The sequence below is a fragment of the Ischnura elegans genome, chromosome 2, assembly GCF_921293095.1.
Source record: "Ischnura elegans chromosome 2, ioIscEleg1.1, whole genome shotgun sequence".
NCBI lineage: Eukaryota > Metazoa > Arthropoda > Insecta > Odonata > Coenagrionidae > Ischnura > Ischnura elegans.
In genome coordinates, this window is record NC_060247.1 from 48,685,879 (window position 1) to 48,711,535 (window position 25,657).

Sequence of the window (25,657 nt, forward strand, 5' to 3'; positions counted from 1 at the left end):
TTTATCCCAATCCTTATTTTCTCTTTCTCTCAATAACCTCCTTTCTTAAACTGAAAATAAACAAACTTCCCCGCAGACTCTTTCAGCACAGCGTGGTCACCAGAACCTTTTCCGAGGGAAGCACTATCTGTAAACTATGTCGGGATTCTGAGGATTTATCAAATTCAGTGTGTACGAACTGGACATAATTTTCAATCAAAAAATAAGGTGGGTTTGGAAATAATAAAAATTACGAATGAGTAGCAAAACTTCGTTACAACCAGTTAATTCAATACTTATGCAATTCTTCCTCAAGCAACTAACAGTGGTAGTAGCTGCGAGGGCATTCTATTTTACTGCACATAGTTGTAATGACAAGCAATATGGCAATTTTTATTCATTCAAATCCAAATACCTGTCATAAGGTGCATCAAAGGCAATAGAAATTGTAATTTATAAGTCTTTTAAGACATTTCGAACTCAACATATTGTTTTATTTAGCAGATTATTGAGGATTATTTAAGTGTACGTTATTATTAAAACGACAACTCATGGCTAGCACGGCAGAGGATATTAGCGCATAACCTGCAGATAGACTTCGGCGCAGTTATGGTAAAACATAATGCAGGAAAATAAGGTTAAGTGATAAAATAACTTACCGCAAAAATTATCCTCAGGGAATTACGAGAAGAGATTATTAGAGACCCATCGAATATGGGGAAAAACATTATTCCTTGGGGAAGCTTCCAGCAAAATGAAACAAGTGTATGCTTGAGTCCAAGATATAATGCAGCCCGCCACAATGAAACACCAACTTGACGATTAACGCAATAGGAATCCATCACTCGTAAACAGAACATCACTTTCACAAGATTTTCAACGCGTCCTTCGTAAAACAAACATGCAGGATAACTCATTATTCAAACTCAGAATCAGGATGAGCGTTACTGAATTCAGGATTGAGGATATTAGAACGGCATTTTTCCATCAATTTACCATGAAGTATCAATATGTTAACCAGAGTATTAATACATAAAATATAAATAAATGCGCAACTGTCCTAAACGGGTGTGAAGGAGCACTAAAAAAAGTTTACTATGGCACACGGACAAGAAGTGGAGAAGATAAAAGCAGTTTATAACATCTGAAGCAAAACATGCAATTAAATTCAACAGCGAGCCAACAGCGAGGGCTTTCCCCTCAGAATATGCGGTCAACTTCACGACCACAGGCCAAAGAAAGGGGTCAATCCAACCAACTGGAAACATACTTGAATTTAGGCATAAAAACGAGCCGTAACAAAAAACACGAATAGTAATGACGTCATTTTTCATCTAACCTCCTCCCTTGAGCCTATAGCATTGGAAGGACTGGAGGAGAACTTCGAACCAAAACCATCGACGGCATTTACGTATAAAAGCTACCGTCAGAAACTCAAAATGTATAAAACCAGAGGATTCGAGGTGGCTAAGCAGTACCCAAATGCTGAGGAAAACATTGAAACCCAAACCTTCAATAACGCTATGAGGAATAAAAAAGGCAGAACGTATTGTATTTGTAAATATAATTTATCAAAATCTTGATACACCCACATATTCGCGAGGGTAAAATGCAATGGAATTAAAATATCCAATGGATACGAGGAGCATACAAACAAGTGCAATCGTCGTAATCAACCAACCAAATCCATCGGGGATCGAATTGTCAGAGATTTTGCCATATCAACCTTATCCGGATGCGCAGAAGCCGATAATCGCTAATGTTTATAAATGCTACGAGATCGAAAAAAGCCGTACGCGTCCCCAGATGGGCGAGACGATTCTTTGAAGTGTGCAAGAATTTCGTTTACTCACGATGTAAAATACCTCGGGTGAAATCGGGGTGTAAAAAGTGTTCCACTTCCGCACACCAGAGGGCATTCTTCTGCCCCCCCCCCCTCCTCCTCAGTTTCAACGGCCCTCCACCCCTTCCACTCCCTCCTGGAACCCCCTTCTCCCCCTCTCGCCGCGTGTCTGTGCATGATGCCCCCTCCTCCCACACACCTCCCAATCTCTCTTGACTCACTTCCAAGGTTCGCTCGCGCGTAGGCGTCTCCGACGGGCTGAAAACTGCAACTCCCGAATCGTCTGGGGGTTTTCCAAAAACTCTACACGCACGCGAGCATTCCTTTCAAAACAGTAGACGGACACCGCCCGCACCGCAAGGCTACATAGGCCGTCGCGCCTTACAGCCAACGCGTAAAAAGTCGAAAAAGTATTTTTCAAAAAAATTCAAAAGTGGAAAAGACGCGTTAATTGGAATGTGGTGTATATTGTTAAATTAGACGCCTGTCAAGCAAACGCAATAATTTCCAATTCAAACCGTTCCACAAAAATCATAAAATGCCGTTTTTGTATCCCAGGGCAACCTTCTTTACTTAAGTAAACAACATGCTTAATGGCATCGGATGTGTAAATAATGCATAAATTAAAATACGTTTCACACTATTCGATAGTTCTGATTTTCTCCCCACTTTATTTGATTTTAATGTCCACTTATCTGTTATGCAAAAGAAGTAATCCGTTTTTTTCTGGCTAACAATAAGACTATAATATTTGAGACGAATCTTTTGCCGCATCACTTGCAAAAATGGATATAATAACCAATTTCGTAATTACAGCACGTAATTAATAACCATACCCCTGAGACCGAAGACACTGGCAAAGGAAAAGACTCCATTACAACAGCAAAAAGAACCACTTCATCGCCCAAACCCTCACGTCGGACTACATACGCTTTCTTGGTTTCCTCTCGTCACTGGTCCGAATACCAGATCATTTAATCATCCCGTAGGAAAAGAGTTCAAGCACCCGCTATAATACTTCCCTTTTTCTTGGTGCTCTCGCTCACAAACATAATTACAACCAACATGTTGTGACAAACCCGGAAGAGGAAAGATTCCTATATTGGGGTCCTTGATGCATATATTTTCCATATAACGTTCGGACATCATACTGCCTCCTGTAAGTACAATGTTTCAAGCATGTCCACCATCCTGTTGTCTCACATCCTGATCGAATTTATATGAAAAATAAAACTAAATTGATAAATAAACTACATTAACAACGGAATTTTCCATATGAACCACAACATAGGATTACTCCATTTTTTTTCAAGTGTTGACCACCAACATTTACCAACACCCTCCGAGGCTAAGGATAGGCTACCGTACGGAAAGAGCGCAGTCACAATGTACAGCACACACACACGCATATCCATGCACGCTGGTACGTGACCTCCATAACAGTTCGGCGCTTGCCCAGCGATGCCTCTTCCTCCCGTGATTCGGAGGAGGGATCTATCTGGGTCGCCGGAAGAGGTCGCTACGAGGGAGGACGCTGGGCAAGGTCTCGCGGCCTCTCACTCTATCGGTATTTTCCCCCCCGCATCATCCGCCGGACCGGGTGACTACGTAAACTGAAACAATGCGAACGCTATTCGTAGCAGGCACTAGACGAAATATACTCAGGCTACCTATGCTTCGGTGAAATGGAGAAGTATTCGTATGAGGGTATTACATGAATTTGAAATTACATTAATTGAAAATTCATTCAATCAAATGTAAATAAATTACATTTGATTGAATGAATTAAATACAAAAAAAATGCTGTGTGGTAAGATTTTACACTAACACAGATTTTCACTACCAGACCTAGGTTTAAATAAACCATACCATTATGAAGGCCCCTCTTCGATTATCGAAACCTGGGTCGAACAATAAAAATCCCACAATCATACAATAATTTTTTCCGTGATTACGCTTCCTTTCACAGAGATAAAGGAAATATTGCCATCTACCCTGAAGTTTATGATTTTTTGTTTACATTAACCAAAAACATTAAATACTTTTAGAAAAGAAGTAAAAAGTTCCTATTAATAGAAGTCGAAGTCGTTAAATATATTCCGAAGATATTCTCATTGCTTTGTAAATGAGTTCATCCAATCCATCGACCAAATTTGCTTGACATCTTTTGATCTTCACCCACTTTTTTTATTAAGTGAAAACTGGTTCCGTAGAGGCATCCACGAGGAACGGCAGAGGCGATAATGCACATCCGATTGAAAAAATACCAATAACTAACACACCCATAGAATGTACAAATGAAAACAACTTTAATATTAAAAGGGTGATGACTTGACAGTTCATGCAAGTTGCGAAGAAATTTTTGATACACTCAATTATGTTATCATTTAAAAAGTAGCCAAATATTCAGACAATTGAAATATAGCATGAATTATGTTCCTAGCAAGCTGTAGAAGGTAAGGTAATAATGCATTGAATCTACAGCTAAGTACTTAATAATGGGAAAAGTTAGCTTATTAATTTCAGGTGCAAAGATGTTTTTACATTAAAATGATAAAATTTTGCGGGAGAGCTGGTTCATTAGGCTAAAGGTTGTGATAAGGTGAGCCGTCGAACTTAAAAAAAAAAGGATGGACAGTACAAGGGCGAGCCCAGGATCAAAACTAGGGTGGGGGCAAGCCATAAAAAACTAGATTAAAGTTACTACTACAGTTCGACAAGAAAACCAACGTCCAATTACCGAGTTAATGAACGCTCTCTCTCTCTTTTTCGCTCTCTCGATGTTGGTACATACAAGTAAACACGAAAAATTATGCATAATGCCTAATAGAAAATATTTCAGAAATAAAAAAATCACTAAAACCAGTAAAAAAAACATACCCCGTGACTCCATCATTTCCCGAAATAAGGATTTAAGATTATCATTATTTCCCTCTTCTCTAGAAAACCATTCTCATCATGTTCAAGAATTTCTTTACATAAAACTGCAGCGATACGCATGTTAATCAAATAAAAAATATGACTATCTGAAGAAACTCTGTGATGCCCCATTTCAGATCAGAAAATAATCAGTAAACACACCACCACTTTTTTAACAAGCAAACAACATTCAAAATGGCTATTCGGGTGGTCTCCCTCCATTCTGCCGACGTTTCGGAACACGAGTCGGGTTCCATCCTCAGGCCTAATGGTGAGTGGATGAAGTTTGCCAGCTTATATACTCTTCAATTGGTTGTGAGGTCTAACGTGATTAACCGGGAGGCAGCTACACTAAACCACAACAACATGCTTCACTAAACTTCAGCATCAAAAGGACCAAAAGTAAAGGAACGCACAAAGTCTGTGAAACATGCTAACTCATAAAAAATATTTTTTAGGAACGTTACAAAACCCCATTTACTAATTAAATTAAATAGAAAAGCTTAGACGGCCCCAGGAATATAAGCTAGCGGAAAATCGTTCAGCGAAATATGTTGTAGCGTGAGTTACGACAAATAAAATGGCGAATTTATTTTCTGAATATAAAGTAATACGGGTTACTAGGATTCAGCATAGATTGCCCATTCATAAAGTACTACAATTGACGACCCCAGAAGCCAAAGGGGTACAACTGCAAGTTTTAAAATTTGGAGATAAGAGTAGACTCACCTGATGATAGCATGAGATGCTGAAACCCGGGTCGTGCTATTTAAAATGAAGTGTGGAATAGAACAAAGTAATTTTATTTTACTCTATGTAGATCTGGGTTGTTGGGGTATACAATAGTGTTTTGGCAAAGGAATGTAAATGAATCACTGAATCTACTCATCTATATATATAAAAGAAAGTCGAAAATCGTGTTAGTTAGAACACTTATAACTCGAGAACGGCTGCACCGATTTCAATGAGATTTGGTTCTTTGGATTCGTCTCAGGCGGGGTTAACATATAGGCCATTAAAAAAAGGATAATTTCACAAAAAAATTCATCTCTTTCCTATGGACATGCTTTTAGGAGTTATAGTAACACAGCAATTGATAAGTCGGTCAAAACTACAAATTAAATAATTTGTTTTGTTTTTACCCCTTTAATAACTGCATTTTGTAACAATTTAACATTTTAATTACTAAATATATTCAAAATATTAATTAAATTGAAATTACATTTTTTAAATTTAATTCGAGCTGATTGTAAGCCCAGCCGTGGCCCAGCTCGAGTTGACACTTCACTACCGTGTTTGTAAACAAATCTCCAAGCAATTGTTGACAAACGGTAATGTCCGTGTTCCTGTCGAGGAATCGAGTAGTTTTAACTCATTTCCTTGGAATGATTGCAAATTAGTTTCAGTGAGCTCATCAACAAAGAGTTCCAGAATATGATTGATCACCAAAAGAATCAAAGATGGTTGATTTAGCGAGCAAGAACGAAGATGTGGATGACTAAAACGAGGTAAATTCAAATAGTTCGTACTCTGCATGGATTCGAATCTTTTAAATGTGTAACAAACGAAGACGAAATCACCAACTATCTATCTGAATATTTTAAGTCCTTGGACGTACCTGGCTTACCAAGGCACGATTTACAGAAAAATGTAGTTTCTGTGCTCATGATCTTTCGAAGCCTAAACCAACCATAACTATCCAACGGAACGTGTTTGATCATTAAAAAAATTGGTGATGAATGTGATTCACGCAACTTTACTCAAAGGAAAATTCAAAGGTTAGGAAGTCCTCATTCCGTAGATTCCATGATCTCAACTCATATGCCCTTTTGAGCTTAAACGTATTCAATTTACAATTCGTGTTGCATTCGTGATAACGATTAAAAAATCGCATGGTCATTCTTTCAGTTTTTGTGTTGTTTGTGCTCATGTGCTAATGAAAACCCATGATTTTCTCATGGTCAATTTAGCGTGCTATGTTCACGAGTCGATAAACCATCCTCTCTATTTCTTCCTTCGCTTCAAGTGCGTAGCTAGGATAGGGGGTTTTGGGCGCAGCTAATACCACGGGTCTGTAGGGTATAGAAAACTCGCTAAGGTAAGCGGGAAGTGTGGGGGCACTTCCCCCAGACATTTTTTAAGATAAATGGTTCAAAATAGTGGGTTTTGTGGCTGTGTGAATAGTTAAATATGTTTTGTTTGTTAGTCATCCGTCCCCCTAATATTAATAACAAAATCTTTCATTAAAAAATTCTCTAAGCTCTTGGGGGGGGGGGTTTATCCCCCAAAACCTCCCCTCGCTGCGTCACTGCTTTGCTTCGCTATATTTATTTAGCTTCATTCGCTTCATCTTGCGCCTGATAACAAAACAAAAACTGTTGTTTCTCAGAAGGTGCTTGACGCAAGACATTAAACCCGAATGTGTAGGGCTCGCCGTGGTGCGTTAACGCATTCAGTACGTTTACGCAGTGCATTTTTTCCAAACAGAGATACTAAAACTGGCGCGCCTTAAGTCATTTAATGCGAATGCTGCTTCATAGGGGCTTTTCCTGCACGATTTTGAGCATCAGTCAAGCGTCGGTCTGGGGTCGTGTCAACCTGCCCCCTGAATGGGCCAAGTGTATGCAACAGACTTGAACCTAAAAACATTTTTTTACAGCTAATAACGCAAATAGCCAACAACTGAATGCGTATAATATTTATTTCATGAACTGCTTTATTAAACCACAATGCCCAAAATTTCTTAAGCTAAAACGTAAGAAAATTTGTTGAAAAAAATCCGCGTAAACGTGCTCCGATTCACCCTATGTAGATTCAATAAAGAAAATGTCTTTCTGACAAGCAATTTTGGTACTCATTTACGTATTTTTATATAATTTGTATCCTTATTTTATTATAATAAATTAAACATGATTAAAAACGATACAGCCGCTCTTGATTTATAAATGGTGTAAGTAAACTGTAAGTTCATTGATTGTTAGGCGGTACGAAGTTCGCCGGGTCAGCTAGTATATACTTAAAAACGATTCGCTTGCATCCCTTTGCTACAACAATAAAGTGTACCCCACCAAACATTATCTTCACTCATCTCCAAATTACAAAAAATTGCACTTGTACCCTTGGCTTCTAGGATTCTCAATTAAGAAAAATTCATTTCTGACAACTAAATACAACAATGTGGGACACCGAAAAAACTCAGGATGGCACTACTAGGTTTCGTTAGCTATCCACAAAACTAGAGAGTTGACCGGGATATAAATTGGTCGTACGGGAAGCTAACTCATTACGCCTAGGGGGGGATCACTGGGTCCGAAAAAATTTAAATGGTTACAAAAAAGCTCAATATAACGGAGAAACGCAACAAACGCGCCTTAGGGAGAAACGGACCCATGGCCTTTTCGATAGCCCTCGAGCACGGGAACCGATCGAGAAAATCGGGTCGGAAGGAAAAAAACGCGCGAATCCATTAAAATTCATTGACGACGCAGTCAGTCCTTCTAATCTTTCCAGGACAGTCCAAACTACTAATTTCCGGAGAATCGAAAACTGTACCACGACGAGGCATTGAAATTGCTTGAATACTGACATTTATATTAATCGATTAACCAGCATAAGAAACATTGATGCTCGCATTCCCCAGCACCTTTTCCTGACGATGAACTTAGTGTTTGAGATAGTAATCTTGCTAGTAAGTACCATCTAATGGTGGTGAGAAGAAATAAACGTGTTTTTCCCGCTCCCTCAGTCAGGATAATAAAACAGACATTCATAACTCACATGATTACCCTGGGAATTAGACTAATTAAGTGAGAATTCTTATATAAAATGTGACGAAATTCTCCAAATTAAATTAAGTAGGGAATAAATATTTCGTCGGAGATTAAAACGACAACACAAACTCCAGGGTGAAATTCAGTACTTTAACTTTGAATAATTAACAAGAGATATATTAACAAAATAAAGAAAATTTGAAAACTTGCGATGGAGGTTTGGGAAACGTGAATCTCCCTCATTGTGTTAATAAAATTCTACAGTACTTTCAGTAAATGCAACGCACGCTACAACACCATGGCTAAAGCTTTCTAAATGTTAAAAATAATCAGAAATTACTTCACGTTGAAAAAAGGTAATTAGACCAAATAATATCTAATTAGTCGGATAAACACGAATATAACAAAAAAAGGATCCTCAAGTTGGTCTCTAAATGATTTGTCACCGACCGCGTGTTTAAATGGGTTTACAGAAGTCGCCACTCGCGTCGCTGACGGACAAATTGATCCGAGTTTCACGGGGAAATAAGGTATAATTAGGGGTGTTAACCAAAATTTATACACATGACGATGTGATCTGTCAAATTCATAACATTTCAATGTTACTCCTCGCAATCACAAACATTATACCGCAATAATGAAAAAAAGTAAATCGAGTTCCACTCATCACCGCACCGCGGACATTTTTGAAAGCCCATTAAAATGCGACCGAAGTGGCAACGGAAATTAGACTTCTACGGGATGGAATTGAAGCTCTTCTATGCAGTCCCCTTGCGGATACACACTGCTTGAGGCTAAAATAATTACCAATTGACTTCAAAACGAAAAAAACGAGCAATAATAACAAATCCAGGTGATGGACGTAGTCAGCCACCATTACACTCAGGGATGGCACTTGAAACTAAACGAAAATCAAGACCTTTCAAATTTCAATATTTTCCTTCCCGGGAGCGAAATGTAGAATCCAAATGGATTGAAACCCAGGGAGCTAAACTCAGGGTCGACACGAAATCGGAGTCATAACTACATCGGGTCGAAACTAAAGTAAAATTCTGGTACGAAACAAAAGGCAGATAATGTTTCGCACCGGAGGGACCACCTTCGATTAGATTCATGGGGCACTCGTATTTTTACCACTAACAGGAGAACGATAAACACAAACTGGCCATTCGATTTTTAATCTCAATGTTTTAACTTCTCTACACGCATGTCAATACTATTCCCTCTTAAGGCCCTCCACTCAATTTCTGAGATCGAAACTTAACTTAACTTAGCAGCGGAGTTTCGATTGATTTAATTTCGTTCCCGGGAATAAAGTTTCGTCCGGGTTGAAACTAAACTCCTTGGTGATTTTAATTTCGTGCGGGAACGAAACTAAACCTAGGCCTCGTATTTTCGTTTCGTTTCACTTGCCATCCCTGATTAAACTGCCTATCTTTATCCTAAACTGTACTCATAGCAACCTGCAATGGAATGTTCGAAAAAACAAGGCATAAAATGTATTAAGCTTCGTTAATGAACCTTTCACTCACGTAAGGTGTTCCCGGCCTTGCCGTGAACGTGAAAGTCAGAGGACTCACAGGTTGACAATTGGTACAAGGTTTCGTTAAGTACATTTTTTCGAAAAAAGTGTGCGACTGCGTACACAATAAATGCGAAACATGGTATGAGGATAATCAGAGCAGTCGTCAGGAGATTTATGATTCCACTTCGGTCCAAAGGGAAAAACATAATGAAAACATAATATTAAGGGCGGGTAAGCGTGACACACTGACGTAGGAAACTCATTTCAATCAAGGATGAATGAGCGGCACGTTTACGGAAATGTACCGAAATTTTAGAAGAAACACACCAGGCAATTAAAAGAACTAAAGGCAAAGTAATAGAGTTCCTGACCAAAACCTTAATCGAAAAAAATTACACAATATCTTTCCATCGTCAGGTTGAGTTTAAATCTTAACATTTTGAATGAATATATTAAACTTTGTACTTCTACAGAATTTTTTTATTAAAATACGACTATGGTTTCGACATTCAACGTCATCTTCTGTTTTTTTGACGCCGAAACCATGGTCTTATTTTTAAAAAACATTCTGTGGAACAATAAAGTTCAATTTCTTCCTCAAAATGTTCAGCAAATTCCACTAAGTACCACCGGAAGCCACCAACTTTTATTCTTAAATTCTGGTAATAAATATTTTGCAAATATCAATGAATGCTTAATCCTGTAGAGTAATAAGCGTCATTATCAACAAATCGTCCCTTCATTTCATAACTTGGTAGGTATTTAGAAAAGTGACTCATCTCACAATTCATGATACGAGCAAGAATGTTTAGACACTGACAACAGGTCATTAAGAATCACTTGACATCATCACAACTTCTGACAACGATAAAAGAATGCGAAAAAATTATTAAAGTCGGGCATTACATCCATTATGAAATAGAGAAGGTGCTCCACAGCATTGGCTTAGTTTCATATTTGAACTAGAGGTGGTAAAGACAACCCCGGGATACCCCGATTTTTTAAAAGTTAGGTACCATGCACAATCTATAATTTTACCACATTTAGACTATTCCGCTTTCAACAAAACTCAACGAAGAAAATAATAACAAACTGCAAGTCACCATCAACTCACCAATACGCTACATATTTGGCTTGAAAAAATGGAATAGGAGAAGGAAGTTCATACGTTCGCTCTAACCGACTGAAATAGAAACGACGTCGCCTATACCACATCATTTTCCTTTCATTCAAAATAGTGCACTTTAGTAACGCTCCTTACATCGCCGACAAATTTGGCAGTTTGAAAACTATTAGTACAATTTCAAGCCGTAACCGTCTCGTCGCTATACATAATCCCCGGCATAGAACCTCACATCTCAACAAATCTTTCATAGAGATAACGGATAGAAAAATGTAATTCCTTGCCACCTCACGCAAGAACGCTGAAGTCTAAAACATCACTTCAAAATAAATTACTCACCCTATTTCATAAAAGATCTGGCAGTTCCGTCAGAAAATACCCTTGCTGTAATTTTTGTGAGGGAAGGTCTGTAATCTTGTATTTTTACTATGTACTTCTGAGATCATTTTTGTAATTATAGCTCGAAAATGTTGAATTTGCTATTATATTGTTACTTTTTTCCTTGATGTCACAAATCATTTTACTCTTTATTTTCCGTAAAGCAGCTGTTCGAAAGGTCAGTAAGTTCCCAAATGATTTTCAAATCTTTTTTATTGTTTTATTTCGCATTACTTACCCCTACGGTAAACTTTGATAGTGATTTTATTCATATTAATTTTTCACTGTAAATCACACTATTATGTTTATAATGCCTCAACGGCAAGAAAATCCCTCATTGATAAAGTGAATTGAATTTATGAAAGCGAGCAGAATTAAACTTAAAACTCCAGTCTGTCTGCAGTATGCACATTGCACCACCAAATCTCTCAAGGCACAACGTACTTAAAGATTGACAGCGTTGCAAAAAAACAAAACAAAGATACCCATAATAAAATAAAACCCATAAACAATTAAAAAAAAAAACAAAAACTAAAGAATAAACTCATATCAACAACTGCATTTCAAAATTTTCTTATCCTTGTGCCGACAGTGAAAACATTTCTCATTAACGAAGATGTACATAATTTATCCATCCATCCGTCACTTTCATAATACCCCGCGGCATTTGCGCACTCTTGAAGCCCTCTCAATAATTTCTGCAAAGCCTTAAGTCATTTTCTCTGTCTCAATAAACAATGCGTGTTTTCACGGAACACGGCACAGTATCATGTGTACTGGCTGGAAACAAGAGCGCGGAAAACGAAAATCAAGCTTAACACCCTGACAAGGAATATTATTTTATTTGCAACAGCCGCGAGTTATTTTCCTTGTTCCAAGATATTTCCGTATGGAGCACAAGTACAGCGACCAAATGAAATGATGCGCGTAAGACGTACGGCAGGTACACCTAAGGCTCAGATTACATTGACTAACGGTATACTACGATTTAGTCTATTCCTCGGCAATTTTTTTCAGATTTACGCCAGTTGACAGGGATTCTGTTGGCAAGTGAACCGTTGCTTTTGTTGAAACGTGAAATACAAAGAAGGGGAATGTCCTGGAAATTACCTTGAGGATCATCTATAAAGGATTTACACTCCACATTCGCCCGTTTCCGACATTATCAAGTCCAAAACGAAAGATTTGGATAAAGCATTCATAGATACCCATCTTATATTACATGACGGCATCTCACGGAGTGGCTGACGCTGATAGTATTATTCGTGAGTAGATTTCATAGGAGATGGTTCACAGTGGCGGATACCATGGACCGAAAGGGGAAAATTGCGCCCTCCTATTCTGTGAAATAAAATTGCTGAACTACTTTTAGCAACCAATTTTACTTTAAAAAAAGCATAAGATTAACGTTTATTTATGCGATAGTACTTACACTTTTTAATAATTCTCTGCTGCGTAGCATTTCTTATACTTCCTTATTTCTCACAAAAAATAGCCTTTCTTGCGAGTAAAATCATATTTCCCAACTTTTAAGTGCTCGCTGTTACCATAGCTTTCGTTCCCATAACTTTCAGTTATCATTCAAGGAAGCTGGACCTCATCCAGTTCGCAGAAAACATTGTTTGCACCACAAAGGTTAATAATAAGTAAAGACCACTAGCAGGTAAGTCCTGATTGTTCAAGGGGCTCCAGCATGCCCAGGTTATACGAGTGCCTCTGAAGGTTCTCCAATGGTGCACCAGACCGCCGAGCTTTGAAGCCCATTCTTCAGGCTGTTTTACACGATACACGGAATTGCGCAGTCTGACGTACGTGTGAAGGCGCAATCAAAATTGCGTCGTGTAAAGCGGTGAATTGCTAGAACACATGCGAGAATGCGTGGATGCGAGACGGCAAAATAGCCCCTGTTCTAATTTCGTTCATGCATTCGCGCAATTCCACGCCATTTTAGAAATTAATGCAGCTCTAACCTGCGCAATTCCGTGTACCGTGTAAAACGGCCTTTCAACACGTCGCCAGAGCATCGTCCGCCGAGCAAAAAAAGCCTCGAGGATCTCACCTCTTCCTTGAGGACGACTCTCTATCGAAGAGACGATGGCAGCTGCGATCCAGTGCACCACCAGAGATACTCTTCATACACACCTCAGGAGTAAATATAAACAAGAGCGATTTCGGGTATCTATGGTCGCGCCCGCGAGTGAAATGGAAAAATCCAAGATACCACGATGGGTCTGATCAGCTGAATACGACGATATCAATTGTTTCCATATTTTTTATTTCGATGGGAAATTTTATTTCCATTAAGTAAATTCAACAAAATCTTGCAGTATTGATTCAAGGAAGATTTTTCCCTGGGTCTAAATCTTCCTGGGGCAACCCAGTTTAAATCACTTGTCACACTGATTTATCAAGATTTTTATAAAATTTATTTTTCAGTCCTTCCAATATCCCTAAATAGTATTAACGCTGGGGTTTCAATGTTGGCCTCAGCTTTTGGTTACCGCACGGCTACCTCGAACGCTCTTGTGCCTCTTATGTTTCCTCTGAGACACATTTGCCAGGAAATCATTTGATCACGATAGATGGAGGGGAATTTGAAGAGGCACGTAGGGTTTCCCGACCAATTAATGTGTTACCAATGTTGTATAGCAGCCCTCAAAAACTGTTGTAGACATGTAAATTAAGGAGGTGATTTGAATTCCTAACTGAAATTACTCCTCTTTTCTAGACTGAACAGATCATTTTGGCAATTTTCCAGACTTATCGTTTCAGACAATAGACATGTTTTTAAGAAATACTCTAATACAGGCGATAACGAAAAAAAACAGCTAATTAATAACTTCAACTTAGGTAAAATTACTATACTACAATTAAAGTCAATGATTTTGGACCACCATCTGAATGAAATCCTATGGGCGGGAAGTTAAAATAGCAAAGGCATATTAAGGCGAAAGAGGAAGAGGAAATACAAACACTTGAGTTGCGCGGCCAAAGTGACATTTACATTTTACTGCCATTCTCCCAGCAATTTCATACCATTGGAAACACAATAAAATTCCCAGGTATTCTAGAAGATACGCCAAATATTTCTAGCAACCCGTACATGCCGAGTCGAATGTAAAGGGGGAAAGCAATTTATCTCCGATTATTTTTCAGGATTTGCCGTAGATGGTCTAGCTCATACGTACTGGGTCAATGGCGGGTGAATTCCAAAGCAAGGAGGGAGGAAGAGTACCAGCAATTTCCCACGAAATCGGAAAATGAGTTACAAAATCGCACCGCGAGGATTTGAAATCGGAGCATCAGAAGATTCGAATTCGAACAGGGATCTTTCCGATAAAAAGACCAGCGTTTAAAAGCTTGCGAAAACCATTACGTCACCATAACTTCCACGACTAGCTTTCAGCAAAATAATACTACCAATATACTGCTACGACATCAGTATCGCTACAAAATATTGAATTTATTCGCATGAGAATTGAGAGCTTAACTTCGCAACTCGATTTTCAGTAAAAAATATCTCAGTTAACTCCGTCATTTCTCTGCGTCTTTCTTCACTCCACTCCTCAATGATTTACGGCCTAACATCCAAAAATTTGGAGTATTTACATCGATTAGAAGAGTCAATACGACGTAAACTCAAGAACACTACACGAGGATGCTCCAGACAGGCAACTAATTACGGCGTGTCCCAATAATTGAAAAATAACCTCCGTCATTCTCCACTAGAAACATTCGTAGAGCAATGCAGCGGATTATAGGTACCATACAAATGATATGAGATTTGAAATTCGCCACAAGCGGCCACAGACAGCAAGGTGGTCTAACTCTGCCCATCGGAAGGCTGGAGAAGAAAAATACCAAGGAAAATCAGCAAAAAAATAAATGAAAATGCTCCAGAAACAGCTTTGCGCCCTTGAAAATTCAACATGCCCCTCCCACTCCAGGTAACTTGACCGGGAGTGAGTAGACTGTAGCTGTTTTTTAAAAGGACCTCAGAAAAACGTCCTGATTGTACGCATAGATCCGTGGTTTATGCACAAACAATTTGCGAATTCTTAAAATAATTTGATAAAATACCAAAGCTTAACAAAATACCAGTCAATAAATTGTGAAATACTTCACTTCAAAAGGCTCACTACTTCTTTACGAACGCTAAAGACAAGGTAAACCACACGAGAGATGAGGAATTTTTTCCATTAAGAATTGAATTGAATGCGAGGAGAAATGTTTTTATATTAAACGAGTTAGTACAGCTAAGGACTTCTTCGTATTAAATTTTGTCAAGGAAGCCAGATTAGCAAACTATTTGATAAAAAATTTCACAGAAGAACGACACGTAAATATCATGAACAATGACTCAAGAGAGAGATTCGAGTGTCCTTGATATTAGAAAAGATGAGATGGAAATACGTACTATGCGAAAATCATGGTAATCCATGGTAGCTTAACCTTAGACACGGAAGTATAACAAAAAACACAAATGAAGTAACGAACGCAACAACAACATGCATCCCATTTCCAGATGTAATTTCTTAGAAGAAATTAATATAATCACAATAACAGGAAAAAGGGAAAATTCTCCAAAATCACTGAACCGTCAGCAATAAAAGTTCGCACACAGCAAACATATTGACTATCAGGAGGGGTGAACTATAAATTGGACGATCGTCGCCGTTAATGCCGGTTTATGCCCACCAATAACAAGAGCTCTATGGTACTGACATCAAAGACAGCACATTGTAAAATCCCGATAAGCTATAAACTAAAAATTTACCAGTACTAACCCTCCATTAAGGGCGCTCGGTGTCAAAACCGAACGTACATCTTGAGCTGTCAAAAAGACAGCTCATAAATTAAATGCTTTCCGAAATCACTTAACTGTCAGCTATAGTCAATGACTGGCACCTATATCCCTTATCACATAACTATTTGAATTTCCGCCCAGTAAGAATTCAAAAAAAGATGACACAACAAAGAATCAATATGATCACGTAAGTGAAGCCGACGAGACAACAAGCCCAACAAAAGGGAGTTGGATACGTGCAGAACGGTGTTTAACTTATTGCAAAGACAACAGCCATCACAAAAGTTAAACACAAAAAATAGAATATTTTTCTATCACCAGGACGAAATGAAAATACGAAAGAGAAACGAAGAGCGGTGGAAAAATGTCATAAACATACAAAAAAACGATAACTGCTAAATAATTTGGCAACTGTCATCGAATTTCAGCGATGAAACGTATTTATCCATTAACTATACACCAATGAACACAATCAGAGGACACAAACCTTCCAAAGTAAAAATATATCCTCAAATAATAAAAAACAGCTGAGCAAGGCAGTGTGTTGACATGTTATCACGAAAACATGTTAACCAAATCTTATCTAGAGCACAACAACAGTCACAACATAATGTGTTTTCCTGTGACAATCACTAATTCCTTAGAAATTTCCTAGTTAAAATCTGTCGCCACCTACAATTTCTCCACAACAAAATCCAACGGAAGACGAAAAAATTTGTTATGCACTGAACTCCATGCTTACCTCCTCCAAAGCAGCTATTGTCTGTCGGAATTGAGGCATACGCGACACGAAGGTCGAAGTCGTCGGCGAATTGTAATCCTCCCGCGTCTCCTCGACGAATTCACTCACACCAATTAGACCAGGCATTTTGAAGGTTTAGTAGTACACTATCCACAAAACACAAACAAAGATGAGCTTCCTCTCACATTGCGATGATATGACAAACCTTTCACTTTCCCACACACCAATCTACTACTAACGATCAGAGCCTACTGTGACGATTTGTGGCAACATCGCAGGCATCGCAGCATCTACGACTTTACCCATCATTCCCTTTGTCGACCAAAAAGGAGGATCGTATGATCATGTGATTTCATTGGCAGAAGATGGCAGCAGTTGTAAAGGGTAGGTGAAGGAACATATGATTCAGTAAACATTCAAGAGAAAATTTTTATTTATAAGGGAAGAAGTGAACTAATTTTTAAAGTAAACTTACGATTGCAGATACTGGAGAGTTGTGGACTCGCCTTTTTGATCACGGACCATTTTTGCAAGGGGAAATCAAGTACTTCTTGAAGGAATTCGAGGTTAGGGTATTATTTTTTCCCTTGTTTTTTGTATTTAAAACAAATTATTTCTTGCATAAAATTCTAATAAACTTCAAATTTTAGGAGAGGAGAGCCGACAGAGAGGTCGAGAAAATTTTTCAAATCCTTGAAAGAGTGACGGAGATAAAAGAAACACAGATAGACCGGTTAAAACTTTCGTCTGATGTTCACCTCCCCACGCTAAATGCTAATTTAGAGGTAGCGGTTGGGATGTGTAACAGAATTCTGGAGAAGGAAGAAGAGTATTGTCCGGTAAGATTTTATTTCGTGTTGCGCGTATTTTCCAGTGTCAACTACTGGGATACTGTCATATGTTTTCCAATGCACATTATCAAGCCTCGTTAGCACTTAAAGTTTCTTTTATTGTGCAAGATATCTGATTCAATAACCAGATTCTCTGTTTTTCATAGGATAAAGCCCTCGCAAACAACAGAGAGAGGCGTAAGGCTGAATGGGAATCTTTTGTAGAAGATATTACCCAAAAATGTTCTAAGGTGGAGGCAACTTTTGGCGAGAAAGAAAAGGAAATGAGGGAGTATTACGAACAACTTGGCCAGAAATTACAAGCAGAATAGTTGTTCGTTTCATCGTGGAGCATTATCTGCACATAAACGCTTTCTGTATCCCATAAGTAATTTCATAGCTCACATCCTAAGATGGAGTCGATAAAGGATCCATCCATCAAAATAATTCCGTCTGCTCGATTGTTTTCCGTCATTAAGAATTTAGAAGTTAGTGATGATGAAATTATGCCAAAAAGCGTCACCGACTTACGGGAACTGCATAATATTGAATCAAATGAAAAGGAAGCAGGAGAGGAATCCTCATTTACTGTACTTTTCAGTGTAAAAGACGTAGAATGGGTACTAGAGAAATTGCAAAAGAGTGATAAACACGTCGAAAATCTTGGGATGAATCATGACCTTTGTTTACACAGCCTTTTAGAAGAGTGTAAGGTTGTTTTGCCAATGCCAAAGCCAATTAAGAGGAATCCCGTGCTGGAAGAGAGAGTCAAGAGGCTGCGTTTGGAGCAAGATGAAAGGGATTATAGGAGAATGACTAGAAATGTGGATGTTAGCAGAAAACATGAGCCTCGAGAGACCATTTCATATCAGTGTAAGTGTTCATCTGCCAGAAATTTTGACATTCCCATTTTCAATTAATTTCTCTTAAATTTTATTTTTAACTTCAGTAATATTCAATGCTACCCTTGACTTCTGACTGGGAAACTTAATCAGAATCATAATTTTAATCTACTCATTACAAGTCAATTAATTTTAAAAGATCTATTTTTAAATATTTCTCATTTTTTCCAACTCCTTTGTTTGGTTAATATTGTATGACTGGAGTCACTGAGACATTGGATCTGAGCATAATTTTGAATTCAGTGGCTTGTCATTAGCTATGCAGTTAATATCTTCATTTGCTAGTGCTATTATCTTTTGAATTCTTCCCCATAGGTCTCTTTTGAGTGAAATGTAACTTACTCCAGATGTGTTCTCCATGAATTTCATGATGCTGTTGTTTCGTATTATTGGTATCAATTTATTCAAGGAATACTGCTTTTTACCTCTGTATCATCCTACTATCATAGGCAGTGAAACCTGCCTTTATTAGAATTCCTCAGGACCACGATTTTTTCTGATTTAGACTAGCTTTTAATGCATGTAAACTTCATAATTTTGCAAGATTTTATTTTCATAAGACCACAATGTCTGTTCCCTTCAAACTGTCTCTGGCTAACAGTTTGCATGCATTCAAAAGTTAAAGATTCCCAGCATGAGTCTCACACCCTTTGTCCTCCTAGGCATATAATATTTAGTCACCCACTCATAGGTTGGTCAATCTTGCAATGTTATGTATGAGAAGAGTAGGCCTGAGTAAATAAAAGTATTTAACTAAAAACTGCTTTGTGAAATGGGATTTACAATAATCCGGCATATAGTTAAACAAATTTTGAGATTTTTTAAAGCATAAAAACTGAAGGTTAATTCCTGTGAAATATCAGAAAAAATGTGCCTTATGTCTTACATGATTCTTAGAAATCAGTAATGCTGTTCCTATTGCTTCTTTAAATGGCATTTTCATTCAATTTAAGTGATAAATAACTGTAAAACCACATTCTATTCTCTGGGAACAATTTTTTCCTGTTTATAAATTTCTGGTTAACCAAGTTTTCTCAGGTTTTACTGTGGCTACCAATGTATATTTTTGTAGCTTGGATAGTGCAGTCCACTTAAATTAAATCTAACGGGTCATTATAAATAGTAGGAATTATTCTGCCCTGTCAAAACTTGGTGGCCTCTTGAGTGCTCAACAGAACTCCACTGAGTGCTTGGAAAGTGGCTGTGGTGGGAAGGCAGAACACTTCAGACTGAGTCAAGCGTAGAGCTTAAATCATGTCGATCTCCAAGAAAATATTCCAAGTTTAATATAAACCTCATTGTAGCAGTGCTTCCTGAAAATAGACTCGTCCTCGCCCAAAACCGACATTATCGCAAGGGCTGCCAAGTTTTAAGTAGACTGTACTTTTGCACTTACCTATTTAAATGCAGAGAACATCAAATGGTTGTTGATACTATCTGTATCAGATGTAACTCAGCAACATTGCTGCTGGGTCTTCGTCCATCCATTTCTCAAGCTCTTCCATTCTACATCTTATTCTGAACTTCCCCTTCCTCCATATTAATAGTCTGGAAAATTCTTTATTTATCTCTTGGCATAGTTTAATTGATCTTCACTCATTATTCGTTTCCTTAAATTTGTCACACTAATTACATACTTCACTTTTGTGTGATCACATTTTTTCATTCCTCTATGAAGTCTGTAGCAAGCAGGTAGTGAAAGAATGCAAGGGGGGTTCAATCTTCCTTCACTTTGTGGAGTGAGGTCATTACCCCTCCAAATGAACCCTCCCCAAAATGTACCCTCTCTCCAAATGAATCTCTCGCCTTGAAAAGGTCTTCTGGATACAACCATATGTGGAGCTAATTTTTCTTCCCTTATGTTCTTAAGACAAGTATGCTTCAAGGACTTTGATTTTTCTCAATTGGTGTTCTTACCTAGATCCGTTGGTTGATCCATTGTTTACACCACAGACATTAAAACTAATTCATAATGGTATTTTTGTGCTGTGGTTCAAGTGAAACCTACTGTTTCTTCCATGCATTTTTTTGTTTAGAGAAGTTTTTATGGCTAACTTACCAACTCTGCTCTCATGAAATAAGATGTGAATTCTCTTTGGTTTCTATTATGTACTTTTAAAGAAATTGCTCTGTGCAACTGGCATATTTCAAATTTTCAACTTCTATTCTTATATTTGCATTTTTTTCTTAAGTTAAATTCAAAATATTTAATAATTAGCCTGTCTTTTCTAAGCAAAAAAGAAAGGCGACATATTCCAGGTGTTTTTCATCCTGTAATCAAGGTTGGCAGCTAGTCAGAGTTGAATTGAAATGTATAGAAAATTGTATCTAAGTTGTGGTACTGTATTATCTTTAGCCTTACGAGTGCATATATTGAATACCCAAAATCCACACATATTTTTAGTAAATCAGTTAAGCTGTTCAAATTCCAAAAAAAAGAACTTATTGAATTATAGTAGCCTCAATTAACTGTTCAATGGAGTCATGTATCACTTCATTAGCCTGTCCTCTGTTACTTTCATCCTCTGTTCTCTCTTCCCTACCCTTACCCACCTCAAAAAATTTAGTTTGAAATTGGTTCTAATGGTGCAGAGAAAGCATGGCTCAGAAACCAAAAGAAAAATACTACGAAAATTATCATGAATGAACTTTCTCTATTTAAATTATCTATTTGGGCTTTCTGTTCCATTAGTATGGATAATCACATCTTTACTTAAACCTCTAGTTTACCATTGTTTTGCTTCCTAACCAAGAACTTGAAATTATTAATACTCAGGTTTATGTGATTTATTCTTTCTGTCTTAACTATTCCACACATGGCAGTTATTTCATATTTACTGGATAACTTAAATGGAGTCTAGAGCATTAAAATACATGTCATTTTTCTTTTACAGTGCAGCAGATAAACCGTCAGCTGATTGCAGTCTTTCAGTTTGTCGTCTCTGTCATAACTGGATTTGTGTTTGGGTTCCTTGGAATTGAGCTGATGGTGGGATCTCTTGACTTTGGTTTTCGACTACTGCTGGGTATTATATGTGCTCTCATAATTGCTCTTGCAGAGATATACTTTCTAGCAAAGAAACTTTCAGAGGATATTTTTCCTCCTGAAAAATATAAATTGCACCAAGATTGAATTTTTGTCCTGTTGATTCTGTTTCTTGTTTACCTGTAAATCATTTACATAAACTGTTGAATTATCCATGAAATGGTGAAAAATGTAACTACTAAAGAATGATTTCATGGATTATAATCTTGAGGCAAAGTTTCAAATTCACTCTTGTCGCTGCATTTTGTAAGTTGTATTTTACTTCCTTGTTTTGTGATATATATTTTTTTCATTTTTAAGCATGTTTCGTTAATATGGTGTTATGGTTTGTGTATGCTTTGTTTTGTTACAAGAAAATAAAACTAAAATAATTCACTTAACACAAGCTTGCTAAATATCATTCACGTGTGTGTTGTGACGTGGCTGTAAAGTGGAATTAAAAAAAGCATCTAATGGAATTGATCAATTTTTATTTAAGTGATAAAAGTGTTCAATCAAAAACTTTTCATTTTGGACTAGAATTTTTCAAATTGCACCCTAAATTTTCACTTCTCTTCTATAAGTAAGCCATAAGCAACAAGGGATACCTCATGATGACTGATTAGAAAGCTTGTTCAATTTATTCCATAAAATATATTTGGCAAAATCGATGAATGTATTTGCACAAAATTAAGATGATGCTTCCCATCCAACTCCTGCAAAAGGAAGGCTCATCTTAAAATCTGAGGCAAAATTCTCCAAGTCTATTGCGGGTTGCATAATCCACGTTGATGGATATAAATCATTTTATGTTCCATATAAGACTTGCAAATTTTTTGGCAGCAGACAGAAATTTGACTGATGCAGACAGGCGTCGGATGCACTTCTGTCAAATCTGCAAGTTTGACTGTGTTACTTAGGGTTTGACTTAGGAAAGCACCCATTTTTTTGTCTCCACGCTACCTTTTGTGACTAGATAGTGATTTCATATATACTTATATCGAAATCCTGATTGCATAACTTTGACTTACCATGAGTTAGAAATGGGCTTACCTCATTTTTTCCATGCGACAAAAGATCTCAGAAAAGTGCTCATCGTCTTATTCTCACAGTATTCTTGAGGCTAGAAACATGCATAAACAATAAGGTGTTTGATAATGATTTTGTGTTTGAATCAGTTTAAATTTATGACCACCCTTAGCTACCAATTCTGCTGTTAGAGTATAACACGTGAAAAAGCTGATGGCCTTTCCTCACTGAAAAAAGTCTCCCTTCAGAAGGAAGTTGACTCAAGTTTCAAAATAATAGTGAAAGGAACCAAAACCTAAAAATTAATAAATTTCTATCATCATCAGCTTCAGTAGCATGCGCTGAGAAATAAGATATAATTAGGGATTAAGGTTACTAAAAAAATTGGAAATAATGCTTTGAATACAATTGTTTGCATTAAATTACGTCCACCACATGATAATTCATGCCTTGACTGTGACGTTCAGATTTCCTAATTAGTCACTCAAGTACCTACTTGTGCTCCAATATTATAGGCGTGGCCTCCTTTAAATCTAAAATATTAAAGGAAGCCATGATATAGGCCACCCTATTCCAAATCTTTTGAGGTAAAAACAGGGTACAGTAGGCTCTCGTTAATACGAACAACGTTATTACGAAGTTCTCGATCGTTGGTCCTGACGAAAAGGCCTATCCAAGCTATAGGAAAAGAAACATTACTACGAAATTTTAGTTTTTACGAAATTACGAACCTCAGTCCCGGTCCCGGCGGTTACAAAATGAACTGTATTACAAAATTCCACGCATAAACTATGGCATTTAGATGGATATTCACTATGATAGTTTTAATTATCACGCCACGTTCAAGTTCTCCTCGTGTACTGTGACCAAGAACGTCATTTATGGTTCTTTCTTCACCATACACGCAACGTCATATAATAAGCTTCATTCCTGGGGAATCATGGTGACAGACTCATTAGAGCTCGTAAATTTGATGTACAGTTAGTTCTCTTCCTACGCACATTCGATTTACGAACTTTCAGAGATGCCAGCATTCAAAAATTTCGAATTTGGCACCTTTTTGATTTGGCCGTTGCTACGCGGTTGCTCAGCGTTTCGCCCGTTGTTCCTTGTCGCGGAGAGCGATTTTTTTCGATCCGGCTGCGTTGCACGCCCAGCTAGATCAGTTCACCACAATCGTGAGTTAGTGCACAATTGTCACGAAGTGTTACATTCTGCAGGATAACCGTACTCCTCGATGCCTTGCATGCAGTCCAGCCAGCGAGAGTTTCCGATCACGGCACAATAGGAGGTGCGGATAACCCTTCGACAGCACGGTTTGCAGCTAATCGCTGTCCCCCAGACGCACGTCACACCATCGCCTAGTCATACAACGCTGACAAATGCATAAAGAGCAGCGAAATAAGCCTGATCCACTAAAACATGCCCTTTCTTCGAATCCCCAAAACAAGTGATTCTTCCACTGGGTCCTTCACGCTCGTCGTCCTTTCCGTCTCCTTTCTTCACGGAGCCCTTCGTAGGCGTTTCACTTGCTTATCTGGCAACGCTGCCCCGACCTACACCATTCTACCTGTAATCGGACAACTCTCGGCGGCCGGACCGTAGGTTTATCAACTTAGGAACAAGGTCTTTGAACGCATCTAGTTCGTAAATCGGACTTACTGCACTCGGGAAGATGTCAACCCTCGATTACGTCGTGCCGCATGCCGAAACTGAAACGAATTTTCCTGTTTATATTTATTTCCGCCTAATTTAATCGCGTTTATCACATCTGGTTTTTTATGAGGATTCCTAAAAGAAACGTTCATGCAAACTTTGTTATTACGAACCTCTGGTTTTTCGGTCCTGTGAACTTCGTAATAACGAGGGTCGTATTCGTAGTCGTAACGAGATAGTATTATATTCGAGATATACAATTACTATTTTCAAGGTTCAATTTTTTCCCCAGGGGGGTACTCATAAAGGAGGGTATTATTAGAGTATCCTATTAGATTCACGCAAATGCAGCGCATGTATTTTAATTTCACAGCCATGACAAAGCCACCAAATTGATGCAAACAAAAAACGAAAAAAATCAGTTAATGATAATCATAGGAGTTATAGGACCCCCTAATGACACATAGCTTATGAAGCTGATGTCACATGTTTCATTTTACCTTGCTTCGTAAACCTAACTTAAGCCTTACTCTCAACTTAGCATAGGGCTAATACTGTGCATCAACATTTTACAAGAAAAAGGAAGGAAGAAATAGTACTGAGCAAATGTGAATAATACTCACTCAAATTAAGGAGCTTTTAATAGTTCTCCATAGCTTCAATGGTAATTCCCTCTTAATCTCTTCCACCTTAATTTACTTTCTAAATACATATCGTGCTCCTATCCTCTTATTTTTTCTGTGGTTCTTTAAAGAAATAGAAAAGAATTAAAGAAATAGAATGGTAGGTAATGAAATGATATTTTGCAGTTAGTAATCAACGAAGAACAGTGCAATATAAAGTGATAATTATTTAATAATGTTCATGAACGAACCCTCTTCCCGTAAGGATATCGAGAACAACCCTATCGCTACTAATAGGGTGGTTTCATATAATTTTTTATTGCCTAAAACGAAAGATTATTACTCCTGGAGTACGCATTTCACGCTTTTAGATTTTTAAATGACGATATCTATTTTTCGTGATTGAATGAAAAGTGAAAATTTACAAGTGCGCAAAAACGCGACGGCTAAGTGTGAACGCTGGGAAAAGCCCGTGTGATGTCATTCTGGTTCCTGCTGCTGCCGTG

The 25,657-nt window shown here is 37.8% G+C and overlaps 3 protein-coding genes across 3 annotated transcripts in view; 2 read left to right on the plus strand and 1 right to left on the minus strand.

Annotated features, from left to right (window-relative positions):
• The window catches only part of LOC124153688 (arfGAP with SH3 domain, ANK repeat and PH domain-containing protein), a 131,643-nt gene extending 114,283 nt beyond the window's left edge, over positions 1 to 17,360 (minus strand). Inside the window, exon 1 of the mRNA XM_046526998.1 lies at positions 17,087 to 17,360. Coding sequence (XP_046382954.1) covers positions 17,087 to 17,212 — 126 coding nt within the window. The 5' untranslated portion in view covers positions 17,213 to 17,360. The remainder of the gene's footprint in view (positions 1 to 17,086) is intronic.
• A 5-nt stretch (positions 17,361 to 17,365) lies between these two features.
• Positions 17,366 to 18,421, plus strand: LOC124153687 (biogenesis of lysosome-related organelles complex 1 subunit 5). Its single transcript, XM_046526997.1, has 4 exons — positions 17,366 to 17,470; positions 17,570 to 17,652; positions 17,737 to 17,925; positions 18,084 to 18,421. The coding sequence occupies exons 1-4, from the start codon at positions 17,452 to 17,454 to the stop codon at positions 18,246 to 18,248; spliced, it is 456 nt and encodes a 151-aa protein (XP_046382953.1). The 5' UTR covers positions 17,366 to 17,451; the 3' UTR covers positions 18,249 to 18,421.
• Positions 18,330 to 22,241, plus strand: LOC124153686 (transmembrane protein 199). The gene is made up of 2 exons (XM_046526996.1): positions 18,330 to 18,789; positions 21,713 to 22,241. Exons 1-2 carry the CDS (start codon positions 18,330 to 18,332, stop codon positions 21,949 to 21,951), a joined length of 699 nt encoding a protein of 232 aa, XP_046382952.1. The 3' UTR covers positions 21,952 to 22,241.
• The last annotated feature ends 3,416 nt before the right edge of the window (positions 22,242 to 25,657 follow it).

Coding starts and splice junctions, on each gene's coding strand:
- LOC124153687 (XM_046526997.1), top strand. Junction 17,653..17,736: donor ACTTCTTGAAGGAATTCGAG/GTTAGGGTATTA, acceptor TTCAAATTTTAG/GAGAGGAGAGCCGACAGAGA. Junction 17,926..18,083: donor AGGAAGAAGAGTATTGTCCG/GTAAGATTTTAT, acceptor TGTTTTTCATAG/GATAAAGCCCTCGCAAACAA.
- LOC124153686 (XM_046526996.1), top strand. CDS start 18,330: ATGGAGTCGATAAAGGATCCATCCATCAAAATAATTCCGTCTGCTCGA. Junction 18,790..21,712: donor AGAGACCATTTCATATCAGT/GTAAGTGTTCAT, acceptor TTTCTTTTACAG/TGCAGCAGATAAACCGTCAG.